The sequence below is a fragment of the Thalassophryne amazonica genome, chromosome 23 (genome assembly GCF_902500255.1).
Source record: "Thalassophryne amazonica chromosome 23, fThaAma1.1, whole genome shotgun sequence".
Taxonomy (NCBI): domain Eukaryota; kingdom Metazoa; phylum Chordata; class Actinopteri; order Batrachoidiformes; family Batrachoididae; genus Thalassophryne; species Thalassophryne amazonica.
This window is the reverse complement of record NC_047125.1, coordinates 363,426-376,853: the sequence shown is the minus strand read 5'-3', so window position 1 is coordinate 376,853 and position 13,428 is coordinate 363,426. Positions and strand designations below refer to the sequence as shown.

The following is a 13,428-nucleotide window of genomic DNA, read 5'->3' as shown; positions in this document are numbered from 1 at the left end:
ATAACTCAGACAGAACAATCGGAGAGAAAGAGTCTAACCAAATACCGGCATCACTGAAAGCAGCCAAAGATAACGATACGTCTTTGGGATGGTTATGAGTAATTTTTTCTCTAATAGTTAAAATTTTGTTAGCAAAGAAAGTCATGAAGTCATTACTAGTTAAAGTTAATGGAATACTCAGCTCAATAGAGCTCTGACTCTTTGTCAGCCTGGCTACAGTGCTGAAAAGAAACCTGGGGTTGTTCTTATTTTCTTCAATTAGTGATGAGTAGAAAGATGTCCTAGCTTTACGGAGGGCTTTTTTATAGAGCAACAGACTCTTTTTCCAGGCTAAGTGAAGATCTTCTAAATTAGTGAGACGCCATTTCCTCTCCAACTTACGGGTTATCTGCTTTAAGATACGAGTTTGTGAGTTATACCACGGAGTCAGACACTTCTGATTTAAAGCTCTCTTTTTCAGAGGAGCTACAGCATCCAAAGTTGTCTTCAATGAGGATGTAAAACTATTGACGAGATACTCTATCTCCCTTACAGAGTTTAGGTAGCTACTCTGCACTGTGTTGGTATATGGCATTAGAGAACATAAAGAAGGAATCATATCCTTAAACCTAGTTACAGCGCTTTCTGAAAGACTTCTAGTGTAATGAAACTTATTCCCCACTGCTGGGTAGTCCATCAGAGTAATGTAAATGTTATTAAGAAATGATCAGACAGAAGGGAGTTTTCAGGGAATACTGTTAAGTCTTCTATTTCCATACCATAAGTCAGAACAAGATCTAAGATATGATTAAAGTGGTGGGTGGACTCATTTACTTTTTGAGCAAAGCCAATAGAGTCTAATAATAGATTAAATGCAGTGTTGAGGCTGTCATTCTCAGCATCTGTGTGGATGTTAAAATCGCCCACTATAATTATCTTATCTGAGCTAAGCACTAAGTCAGACAAAAGGTCTGAAAATTCACAGAGAAACTCACAGTAACGACCAGGTGGACGATAGATAATAACAAATAAAACTGGTTTTTGGGACTTCCAATTTGGATGGACAAGACTAAGAGACAAGCTTTCAAATGAATTAAAGCTCTGTCTGGGTTTGGATTAATTAATAAGCTGGAATGGAAGATTGCTGCTAATCCTCCACCCCGGCCCGTGCTACGAGCATTCTGACAGTTAGTGTGACTCGGGGGTGTTGACTCATTTAAACTAACATATTCATCCTGCTGTAACCAGGTTTCTGTTAGGCAGAATAAATCAATATGTGATCAATTATATATCATTTACCAACAGGGACTTAGAAGAGAGAGACCTAATGTTTAATAGACCACATTTAACTGTTTTAGTCTGTGGTGCAGTTGAAGGTGCTATATTATTTTTTCTTTTTGAATTTTTATGCTTAAATAGATTTTTGCTGGTTATTGGTAGTCTGGGAGCAGGCACCGTCTCTACAGGGATGGGGTAATGAGGGGATGGCAGGGGGAGAGAAGCTGCAGAGAGGTGTGTAAGACTACAACTCTGCTTCCTGGTCCCAACCCTGGATAGTCCACGGTTTGGAGGATTTAAGAAAATTGGCCAGATTTCTAGAAATGAGAGCTGCTCCATCCAAAGTGGGATGGATGCCGTCTCTCCTAACAAGACCAGGTTTTCCCCAGAAGCTTTGCCAATTATCTATAAGCCCACCTCATTTTTTGGACACCACTCAGACAGCCAGCAATTCAAGGAGAACATGCGGCTAAACATGTCACTCCCGGTCCGATTGGGGAGGGGCCCAGAGAAAACTACAGAGTCCGACATTGTTTTTGCAAAGTTACACACCGATTTAATGTTAATTTTAGTGACCTCCGATAGGCGTAACCGGGTGTCATTACTGCCGACGTGAATTACAATCTTACCAAATTTACGCTTAGCCTTAGCCAGCAGTTTCAAATTTCCTTCAATGTCGCCTGCTCTGGCCCCCGGAAGACAATTGACTATGGTTGCTGGTGTCGCTAACTTCACATTTCTCAAAACAGAGTCGCCAATAACCAGAGTTTGATCCTCGGCGGGTGTGTCGTCGAGTGGGAAAAAACGGTTAGAGATGTGAATTGGTTGGCGGTGTACACGGGGCTTCTGTTTAGGACTACGCTTCCTCCTCACAGTCACCCAGTCGGCCTGCTTTCCCGGCTGCTCGGGATCTGCCAGGGGGGAACTAACGGCGGCTAAGCTACCTTGGTCCGCACCGACTACAGGGGCCTTGCTAGCTGTAGAATTTTCCACGGTGCGGAGCCGAGTCTCCAATTCGCCCAGCCTGGCCTCCAAAGCTACGAATAAGCTACACTTATTACAAGTACCATTACTGCTAAAGGAGGCCGAGGAATAACTAAACATTTCACACCCAGAGCAGAAAAGTGCGGGAGAGACAGGAGAAGCCGCCATGCTAATCGGCTAAGAGCTAATAGCTATGCTAAGCTAGCGGATTCCTAAAAACACGCAAAGTGAATAATGTGTAAATAATTTAGAGGTGATTCAGCAGAAGGAGTGCTTTAGTTAAGGCACGTAAAGATTACACTGGGAAACAAATCGTAATCTAGATAACTAGATCAATCTAACTGTGCAGATTAAACAGCTAACAGATACAGAAAAACACCGCTGTGCTCCGGAACAGGAAGTGATACAATACCGCAGTGAGAGCCAACCACCAGTAGAGGCAAGCAAGTAACAGAGTATCATCTGCATAAAGATGATAAGATATGCCATGTTTTCTAAACACCTGACCTAACGGGAGAAGGTATAGGGTGAAGAGAATAGGCCCAAGAATAGAACCCTGGGGGACTCCACAGTTCAGAGGAACAGAAGACGAGGTGGACTCCCCCAGCCTGACAGTAAATGAACGGCCTGTAAGGTAAGAATGGAACCAGTCCAAGGCTGTCCCCCTGACACCCACACAGTTCTCAAGAAGAGATAAGAGTTGCATGGTCAACTGTGTCGAAGGCAGCAGTCAAGTCTAAAAGCACCAAAACGGCAGAATCACCAGAATCAGTGATTAAAAACAGGTCATTAAAAACCTTTAAAAGTGCAGACTCCGTGCCGTGAAATAATTTATAACCTGACTGAAAACTGTCTAAAATGTTGTTTGTTTCTAAAAACTCTTGTAGTTGTACAAGAACAGCTTTTTCCAAAATCTTTGAAATAAAAGGAAGCTTAGATATGGGCCTATAATTAGAGATAACAGAGTTATCAAGACTTGCTTTCTTTAAAAGAGGCTCAACTACACCCTGCTTACAAAATGCAGGAACTTTTCCTGACATAAGGCTGCTGTTGACCAAAACAACAACATCAGGGCCAATAGTTCCCCAGACCTCTTTAAAGAGTCATGGGGGGATACAGTCTGAGGGACAAAATGAAGGTTTGAGATTTTTAACAATATTTGATAAATCTGAAAATGACAGGTTCAAACCGGTCTAACACAGCAGAACAGGTGTGAGCCATGATTGAACTGGCCGAAGTGACAATCATCCCAGCCCTAATACTGGCGACCTTATCACAAAAGAAATTTAAAAAGCGATTACAAACAACTTGAGTTGCTTCCAAAGTGGTGGATTGGCCAGGGTTTAACAAAGATCCAATAGTTTTAAAAAGAACACAAGGTCTGTCCCAGTTATCAGAAATTAGATTGGAAAAGTATTTTGCCTTTTCAGACCTGACCATATTTTGGAATTTTCTCCAACTTTTTTTAAGAATTTGATAGGAGACGGTCAGTCCATCTTTCTTCCATTTGCGCTCCGCCCTCCTACACTCACGTAATGTATGTAATGTAACAGTGGCTTATTGTCTACTGTTTCCAAGATATATATATATATATATATATATATATATATATATATATATATATAGGGTTTTACATTTTGCATCTACATAATTATATGGTGTTAACAGTAGATTTTTCATGAAAAATCATAAACAGATCTTTTTATGTTTCTCTGACTGTTTATATAATTTTTCACCTGTTCTCTTTTTTGTATCGCTTTAAAAATCAGAAAAAGGGTTGTATATTAACCCTTAGTAGCACAGTAGTAGCATTTCTTAAAACTATAGCAATCAACAATTTCAAACAACATTTTCATTCTCAGTGGTCTAAAATTACTTTGAATATCTTTATTTCAGAAGCATTTTGGCTGTAGACCAGTGTTATTTAACTAAAACAACAGTGAAATGTATAAATCTGATAAGTTTTTGCAGCAGTCTGAGACAGCAGGTATCAAGGTGTCTTTATTATCCCCGATGGGGCAGTTTGTTGTGCAGCCAGCAGATAGAACACATTCATACATACATAGACTTAAACATAACATGATCTTAATTTATTTGTAAAAACCAACACACAAGTTATTGTAACTTTTTTAACAAAAAAATGTGTATTTGTAAATGTCATTTTTTTTCATTTGTATAAAAAAGGCAATTCCAAAACTAAAAATTCTTTGTGAAGTGTAATTCACGACCAACATGGGTCACTGTTCACACTTCCATCCTCTGATTTATCATGCTGAGGATTTGTCAGTCTTAACCGTGGACAGTTACAGACCTCAGATGAATCTAGAAATTAAAGAGGTAATTTTGTCCCAGTAATCAATCGGAGGTGGCCAAGGAAATTGATCTTTGGAAGTATATCCACCTTCACTATTAATACAGGTGGTGGTAATGATTTAGGGAGATAGGACTGTCATCAAGATCTGATTGAATTTTATTATATATTCCTCTAAAATTTTTATTTGTAATTAGGGGTGGAATCGATCCAATCCCGGATCGGTATCGGGTTCCGATACCGACGTAATTCACGTATCGGAAAATACCGATCCAACCTCCAACATTTTCCGATACTGGAGAAGAGCCACTGTGAATTCTCTCAACTGCTGTTGTTTGCTCTCTGCTTGTTTACTGCCCGGACCCAGTGCCACGACACCCCCTCAGATGTGAGAGTTATCAAAAAAGAAAAAAAGAAAAAGAAATACTGGAAAATATAAGTCATACAGCTATGCAAGGTGCAGCAACTTAGTCCCTCATCTGTCATGAATCCTGCTGTTGTCTGCTGTGTGCGCGCATGCATATACATTCAGTCTCCCACCGCCTGATTCCACTCACTGTGCGTGCTGATTGGCATGAACTTTAATATGATATTAGGTTATTGCGAGGGAACACAAAAAAAAAAACATAAGACTTTACATGAGAGAACTGTTTGCTCTCTCTGGTGTTTGCTCATGGACAGTGCCTTCGAGCTTACACTGTGCGAGTTTTGGCCCTTTTTCAGCCGATTTTTCACTCGTGCGAGAATTTTTTGGATCTCGCTGAGTTTCAGCGTAATCGTGCGTCCTGCATCGTGCAGTCTACATGGAGTAACGAGCTGCGTTTAACATCTCACGACCACCTCCCGATCAGGAATCATATGGTCGGATGAAAATCAAACCTGTTTGATATTTTGGTCGACTGTCGTGGCTTGTGGGGTTCCGCACTGTTGAAGCAGCGCTACAAGTGTCTACGTGCTGATTACCTCGCGTACTGTCCATGATATATTTAATAATTTTTTTTTCTGGTGCCGGGCCTGTTACTGCCGAGCGGGAGGAGGGGGGAGGTTTTCGGAAGCCGGGCTGTTTGAGAGAGCTCTCTTCCACACTGTTCTAGTTGCGGTTAGCTGCAAATTTCTGCCCAGTTGTCGGGTTCAAATTGTCTGTTCTTTGAGCACGGATTTTCCGAAAAAAAAAATTAACTAAATTGTTGCTGAAAATGCGTGCTAAAAAGTTAGCCACGTCACTGTCTCGAGGCTGTAAAATGCTGTGAAAAGGAGCTGAACAGAGCTTCTGTCTACTGAAAGGGAAAAGTCTCCATTAGAATCCTGTGTGTGAACGTCGATGATGATACATTTATTTTCAGTTGAAAGGCTTTGTGTTTTCCAAAAGTTTGAAGTTTGCACAAAACCTGGTGTTTTCAAGAGGAAGAAAAAGAGAGACTGAGGGAGAGAGAAAGCGAGCACAGAAGGAGGGAGACAGGCAGAGAAAGGGACAGACAGAGAGTGAGTGCTGTGTTTTCTCTTTAAGGATATAAAAAATAAAAGTACTTAATTCTTTCATCAAAACCTCAAATCTAGGCTTTCTTCTTCTAGCAAGTTGTAGCTGAACTTTCAGGTCTCCTTTTTAAGGAAATCCTCATATAACATCAACAATAAATATAATAATAATAATAATAATAATATTAAAGCAAACAGAGCTCTGGTATCGGATCGGAAAAGTATTGGTATGGGCAGATATCCAAATTCAGGTATCAGGATCGGATCAGAAGTGAAAAATTGTGGATTAGTGCATCCCTATTAATTTGTAATACTGACCAAGATTGGAAAAATGTCCACTCCCAAGTACTTAAATTGTTTGACTACAGGGATACATTGAGGAAAAGCATTAGGGACTTCTGAGTTCAGTGGAAAAAGTGCAGATTTTGTCCAGTTAACTTTATAACCAGATGAAGTTGGATTCCTCTAAAGTATCCAAAATATATGTTCATGATGTGGGTGCCCTATCAATGAATAAAAGTATATGATATGGAGTGGGAAGTGTCCTTGAAAGTGATTGGAGCGATAGATGGATGTTGTCAAATAGTCTAAGGGGCTCCAATGGATTTGAGATGATTTGCTATCAAATACCATGAGTATTTATCATTGCAGTAGGGTTATTCATTCGAACCCAGTTGAGAATGATGCAAAACCTCCCACAGGTAACCCCGCTCAAACCAAATCAAAGGCCTTTTCTGAATTGAGGCTCAATACAGGCGCTAGATCTTTGGCAGCATGAATAACACAGAGAAGCTGACAAACGTTACAAAAAGCAAGCTGTGATTTCATGAAATCAGTAAGAACAGGAAGATTTAAACCTTATAAAGAGGATTTACATTTATGTATAAAGACCAGAGTAAAATGAAGAAGTTGGGAAGTAAGTATCTTCCCTTCTGTTCTAAATGCTGTAATATTTGTCTTGATCATCCTGCCAAGTCACAATGAATCCAGAAAATCAGTGTTTCGATCCTGGGTGAACAGACAGTCAATCAGACTGTTGGACTTTTGATGGGATCAGCAGGACCAACAAGAAGACCATGAAAACCAGTTCGTGTTCTGACATCATGTGAGTAAACTGTTTCTGATTGGTCCACAGAGTGAGGCAACAGAGCTCAGAGGTTCTCAGGGTTCCATCTGCTCAGCATCATCAAAGACGCCTGAACCACATGTTTACGGTCAGTTGATGTCCTTGTTGGACAGTTTGTTAATAATGTCTCCATGCTGCAGCAACAAACACTTTGATGTTTATTCTCTCATTTATGTTCATGAGTGCTTCATTCATGGATTCATCACCAGTGAGGGACCTACTCCTTCAATAAGAGTAGCAAGCACAATATTATTATTAAGTAGTACAAACAAAAAAATGCTGTTTTTATCTCCTGTTAATTCACTGTGTGTGTGGGGGGGGGTGTATATGAACAAAAGTCTAAAGAAACGTGGTGGAGACAAAATCCACACTTGTACCAAAGTGATGAATTTCTACGTCCATGTTGATGTTCTGCTGCAGAACATCGAGGAGAACATGGGGATGTTTATGAAAAAAGAGCTGAAGATGATCCAGAAGGTTCTCCTGACAAATGATGCAGAATACTTGGAGAGTCAGAGTGAGGATGAGGAGCAGAGGAGCATCCGACTGGTTTTCCTGGACCTCACAGTGGCCTTCATGAGGAACATGAATTATGATGAGCTGGCTGACTGTCTGCAGAGCAGTAAGAGGACTTCTGTCCACATTTCACACAGACGCTAAATGACACATGTTTGTCTGTTTGAAATTTATTCGTTTGTGAATTCTGTCAGGAAAACAATTGAATTTATTGCCAAGTTATCGCATACAAGGAATTTGATGTTGTCATTGGTGCAAAAACAAAAATAAAAGAAAATACTTCCATAAAAAGTAATAGGTGCAAAAACAACAATAAAAAGAAAAGGAAAAAATACTTCTGTAAGAAGTAAAGGAGTCAAATAGACAAATGGGCAAAGCTAAGTTTACTGTCAGATAGATAACGTGGAATGGGGCTGTGTGGAACTGCAGATGAACAGCACACGGATGATCAGTCTGTACTTTGTGGGAGTGGGGGGGAGGTTAAACGAGGATCTCTAGCATTATTTATAAGTCTAGCTGCGGACGGAAAGAAGCTGTTTTTGTGTCTTGAGGTTTTGGTCCTGATGGACCTCAGCTATCTGCCAGAGGGGTGGGGTAACAAAAGTTTGTGTCCTGTGTGAGGGGGATCGTCCACGATGTTCCTTACTTGCCTCAGGGCCCTGGAGGTGTACAGGTCCTGTAGGGATGGCAGATTGCAGTTGATTATATTCTCTGCTGCGTGGATGATACCCTGCAGTCTCCTGTCCTTAGCACTGGCAGCAGCATACCAGCAGCTCCTCACTTGCCTCAATCTCTCTCAAGATTGTGTTAAATAAAGTCCATTCTGCTCGCAGACAGATTACCAGTGACAAGACATGGCCACATCCAGTATACTCCTCACGGAGGACATCTCCTCCACGTCCACTCACGGACTGTTCACGCGCTCGTGCGTGCTAACACCAGCTGCAGCTCCAGTCACAGGAAGAATGATAAACTTTCACAGAAATCAGAGCACACACCTGCTCATTTTACAGTCTGGCTGCAGGTGAGCTCTTCAGCGCTCTCACCTCACAGACATTCCTGCATCATCATGATGTCACATGAAGCAACTTGAAGCAGGCCCGGTGTGAAAGGGGCTTAAGACTGTCCCATTGTCTTTCAAATATGCAGTAAAACTCATTCAGTTGATTTGCTGAACGAGGGTCCTTGGCAAAGTGGCGGAGGATTGGTTTGTGGTTGGTAATCTGTCTGAGGCTTTTCCAGACAGAAATGGAGTCGTTGGTTCAGAACCGAAACTGGATTTTCTCAGAGTCCAGCCGCTTAGCCTCCGTGACCGCCTTTCCAAACATGTACTTAGACTCTTTAAACATGATCTTGTCCCCACTGTTGAAAGCCTTCTCTTTTTGCCTCCTCAACTGTCTGAGTTTAGGACTGAACCTGGGTGTGTCTTTGTTATACCTCACTGTGGTTCATGATGGAATGCAGCAGTCCTCACAGAAGCTGGTATGAAGTTACAGCATCTGTGTACTCATCCAGACTGTTGGTGGCAGGTTTGAACACATCCCAGTCCATTTTTTCTAAACATGCTTGTAGATCCTCCACAGCCTCACTGCTCCACTGTTTAGATGTCCTAACTGCAGGTTTGCAGAGTTTTTTAATTTCTGCCTGTACGTAGGAATCAGGTGGATCAAGGCATGGTCAGAGTGTCCCAGAGCGCTACGTGGGACGGCATGAAAAGCATTGTTCATAGTTGTGTAACAGTTATCCAAAGTTCTGTCCTCTCTGGTTGAACATTTAATGAGCTGTCTGTATTTGGGACATTTATGGGAGAGAAAAACAGGAAGTGATGTCATCATTCAGTAACTGATCTGTGCTGTTTGTTCTTTCAGGAACTCGTGCTGAAGTTTGTCGTCATAAATTCAAATCTGAGGTGAAGCAGAAGTTTGAGCGTGTGTTTGAGGGGATCTCTAAAGCAGGAAAGACGACTCTTCTGAAGGAGATCTACACAGAGCTCTACATCACAGAGGGCTGGACTTCAGAGGTCAACCAGGAACATGAGGTCAGACAGATTGAAGCAGCATCCAGGAAAACAGACACACCACAAAGAACCATCGCATGTGAAGACATCTTTAAAGCCTCAGCTGACACTCAGCCACCAATCAGAACAGTGCTGACAAAGGGCGTGGCCGGCATCGGGAAAACAGTCTTAACACAGAAGTGGACTCTGGACTGGGCTGAAGGACGAACCAACCAGGACTTCCACTTCATATTTCCATTCACTTTCAGAGAGCTGAATGTGCTGAAAGAGAAGAAGTTCAGCTTGGTGGAACTTGTTCATCACTTCTTTCCTGAAACCAAAGAAGCAGGAATCTGCAGCTTCCAGCACTTCCAGGTCTTGATCATCTTGGACGGTCTGGATGAGTGTCGCCTCCCTCTGGACTTCCACAGCAATGACATCCTGACTGATGTCACAGAGTCAAGCTCAGTGGATGTTCTGCTGACAAACCTCATCAGGAGGAACCTGTTTCCCTCTGCTCGCCTCTGGATCACCACACGACCTGCAGCAGCCAATCAGATCCCTCCTGAGTGTGTGGACATGGTGACAGAGGTCAGAGGCTTCACTGACCCTCAGAAGGAGGAGTACTTCAGGAAGAGATTCAGAGATGAGGAGCAGTCCAGAAGAATCATCTCCCACGTGAAGACATCACGAAGTCTCCACATCATGTGTCACATCCCAGTCTTCTGCTGGATCACTGCTACAGTTCTGGAGGACGTGTTGGACACCAGACACACACCAGAGCTGCCAGAGACCCTGACTGAGATATACATCTACTTCCTGTTGGTTCAGTCCAGAGTGAAGAAGATCAAGTATGATGGAGGAGCTGAGACAGATCCACTGTGGAATCAAGAGAACAGGGAGATGATTGTGTCTCTAGGAAAACTGGCTTTTGAGCAGCTGCAGAAAGGGAACCTGATCTTCTATGAAGAGGACCTGACAGAGTGTGGCATCGATATCAGAGCAGCCTCAGTGTACTCAGGAGTCTTCACACAGATCTTTAAAGAGGAGAGAGGACTCTACCAGGACAAGGTCTTCTGCTTCGTCCATCTGAGTGTTCAGGAGTTTGTGGCTGCTCTTTATGTCCATCTGACCTTCATCCAGTCTGGAGTCAATCTGCTGTCCATAAAACAAACAACATCCAGAAAAATTAAAATATTTAAACAGAAACCTGAACTAACATCTCTCCATCAGAGTGCTGTGGACGAGGCCTTACAGAGTCCAAATGGACACCTGGACTTGTTCCTGTGCTTCCTTCTGGGTCTTTCCCTGCAGACCAATCAGACTCTCCTACGAGGCCTGATGACACAGACAGACAGAATCTCAGAGACCAATCAGGAGACAGTCAAGTACATCAAGAAGAAGCTCAATAAGAAACTGTCTGCAGAGAGAAACATCAATCTGATCCACTGTCTGAATGAACTGAAGGATTGTTCTCTACTGGATCAGATCCAACAGCTCCTGAACTCTGGACGTCTCTCTGAACGCGGTCTGTCTGGTTCTTACTTATCAGCTCTGGCCTTCATCTTACTGTCCTCAGATCAACACCTGGACGTGTTTGACCTGAAGAAATATGAACCTTCACATGAGGCTCTTCTGCTGCTGCTGCCAGTGATCAAAGAATCTAAAAAAGTTTTGTAAGTACAGAGACACTTTGACATTTGAACTGTGGGTGTAACAGATCACAGAACTCACAGATCAGATCGAGATTTAAGTCTTGAATCGGATTATTTTCAAAACAAACACAAAAAAGGTGGATGGAGACAAAAATAACACTTCTGTTTCTTGACATAACTTAAACTACAATTAAAACAAGGCACCCAAATTAAAACAAACAAAAAACAAAACATTTTAAACAGTTTATTTTAAGTTGTAATATCAACAGTGATGGTGAATAAAAATCACCTATGGCAACATCATGGAGCACAGAAGCACATTGAATTCACTGGATTAAAAAAAAATAAAAAATTTGACCCCTGATCTCATAATTACGAGCACTCAGTTTGAAAAAATGTTATTGTGAATTTTTCGATAGCATCACTGTTATGACCTTATTCCAAACTGAGCTGTCGTCCAACCAGAGGAAGTTCATTGATGTGTGCTGTGAGTTTGGTGGCGCTACAAACCATAAATGTGACCTTATTGAGTTTCTAGCAAAGCATTTCCTTTTGCCGCGGTAATATGTTGACAGTCCCTCAACTCCGGTCTCGCAGCCGGCGGCACACCAAGATCAATATAATTCACAAAGAACGGAGGACATCTCATTTTGGGGAGACGCCTTGTGCCCCTCCCTGGACGATCAACTGCATGAAGATGTTTTCTTCTTGGCTGTGCAGTGTGTGGTTCTTTGCGAAGCAGTGGTCAGTGTGGCACCTGTCATAATCGGGGACAAAGAGTTCCCCGTGCCCCTCTCTGGAAGAATTTCATTCATCCAGGACCACCTTAGAGGAAATCCACACTTTGTGTTTGATCACAGTGCACCGCCGGCAGTTACAAATGAACCCATTTTCGATTAGACTCAGGAATCTCACGCTTGTTTTTACTGAGGGACTGGGAGTACGGAAGCACGTTGTACAGAAGCTGGATTTAAAAAATAAAAAAATTTGACTCCTGATCTTGTAATTATGAGATCAGGAGTCTAATGTTTTTATTTATTTTTTTAATCCAAAGAATGCAGTGGGCTTCCGTAATAGAGAAAGGAATTTAAAGGGGATAGATTTTCAAAATCATCTTTTTCATGTTTTTGGTGTTAGTTCAGAGTCTCCCCGCTGTGGGGAAAACACACGAAGTGCCAGCAAGTTTCAGAACCTCTGTTTCAAGTAATTCTCCTTTTTTGAATTGCCGCCAGAAAACAGGCCAATCCGTTTTTGAGAGAAAAGTTACGTCACTTTTTCACCAATAGCCCCCCCCCCACACACACACACACACCCACACCCACCCCCTTTCACACATGCCCCTTCGAAATTAATTATTCATAAGGTTGTGCCCACCCATTCCTACCACTGGAAGAGGAGCAATGGCGAGCTACAGGTGTGCTTTCCCAGGCTGTTTTAGCGGACTACGATCTTTACATATTCTTCCCACGGAAAGCAGTGTACGCGATCACTGGCTTTTATTCATTTTTAACCGCATCCCTAGTACATACAACCACCGACTATTTCTTTGCGCATTTCACGGAGGACTGTTTCACAAACCTTGCACGATTTCGAGCTGGCTTCAGTCGGCATTTAATACTCAGTAGAGGGTCAGTTCCGACTTTGCGACAAAATCAACCCCAGCAAATGGTACAGCCTGTGAGTATCACATTTTCTTTTGTTTTAAATTTGTTTTTAAATTTATTTCGGATCATTTTTTTAATTATCATTATTATTTTGTGACTGGACTTTATGTCACAGTCAGCCTCTGGCTGACTTCATGTTGGTGGGCGAGGAACAAGATTTATCACTCAACAGCAATGTTGAAATGTGATCTGTTAAATAAGTTAGTGAAGATTACTGTCGTCTCGTTTTCACTACAACGCGCTCAACTTTTGTTCAGAATCAGCTTCTTATCACTGGTAACGACGCGGCTTTCCTCTCACTCAAACCCGGAGCTTCACAGCGCTTTAAACAGACTTCAATTGCGACACAAGTGCAGCAAAACGAGACGAGTCATTGGATAAATGCTGGGCTTTGTCCCGCCCATCGGAGGCTCTGCGTGTCTGGGGGTCTATGGGGCAGTGGG

General features: G+C 42.2%; 1 protein-coding gene across 6 annotated transcripts in view; it reads left to right on the top strand.

Annotated features, from left to right (window-relative positions):
- The window catches only part of LOC117504820 (NLR family CARD domain-containing protein 3-like), a 73,289-nt gene that overhangs the window by 50,433 nt on the left and 9,428 nt on the right, over nucleotides 1-13,428 (top strand). For all 6 annotated transcript variants that reach the window (XM_034164347.1, XM_034164348.1, XM_034164353.1 and 3 more), the window contains 3 exons: nucleotides 7,164-7,242; nucleotides 7,575-7,776; nucleotides 9,539-11,342. In XM_034164347.1, the coding sequence (XP_034020238.1) occupies nucleotides 7,164-7,242; nucleotides 7,575-7,776; nucleotides 9,539-11,342 (2,085 nt within the window). The remainder of the gene's footprint in view (nucleotides 1-7,163; nucleotides 7,243-7,574; nucleotides 7,777-9,538; nucleotides 11,343-13,428) is intronic.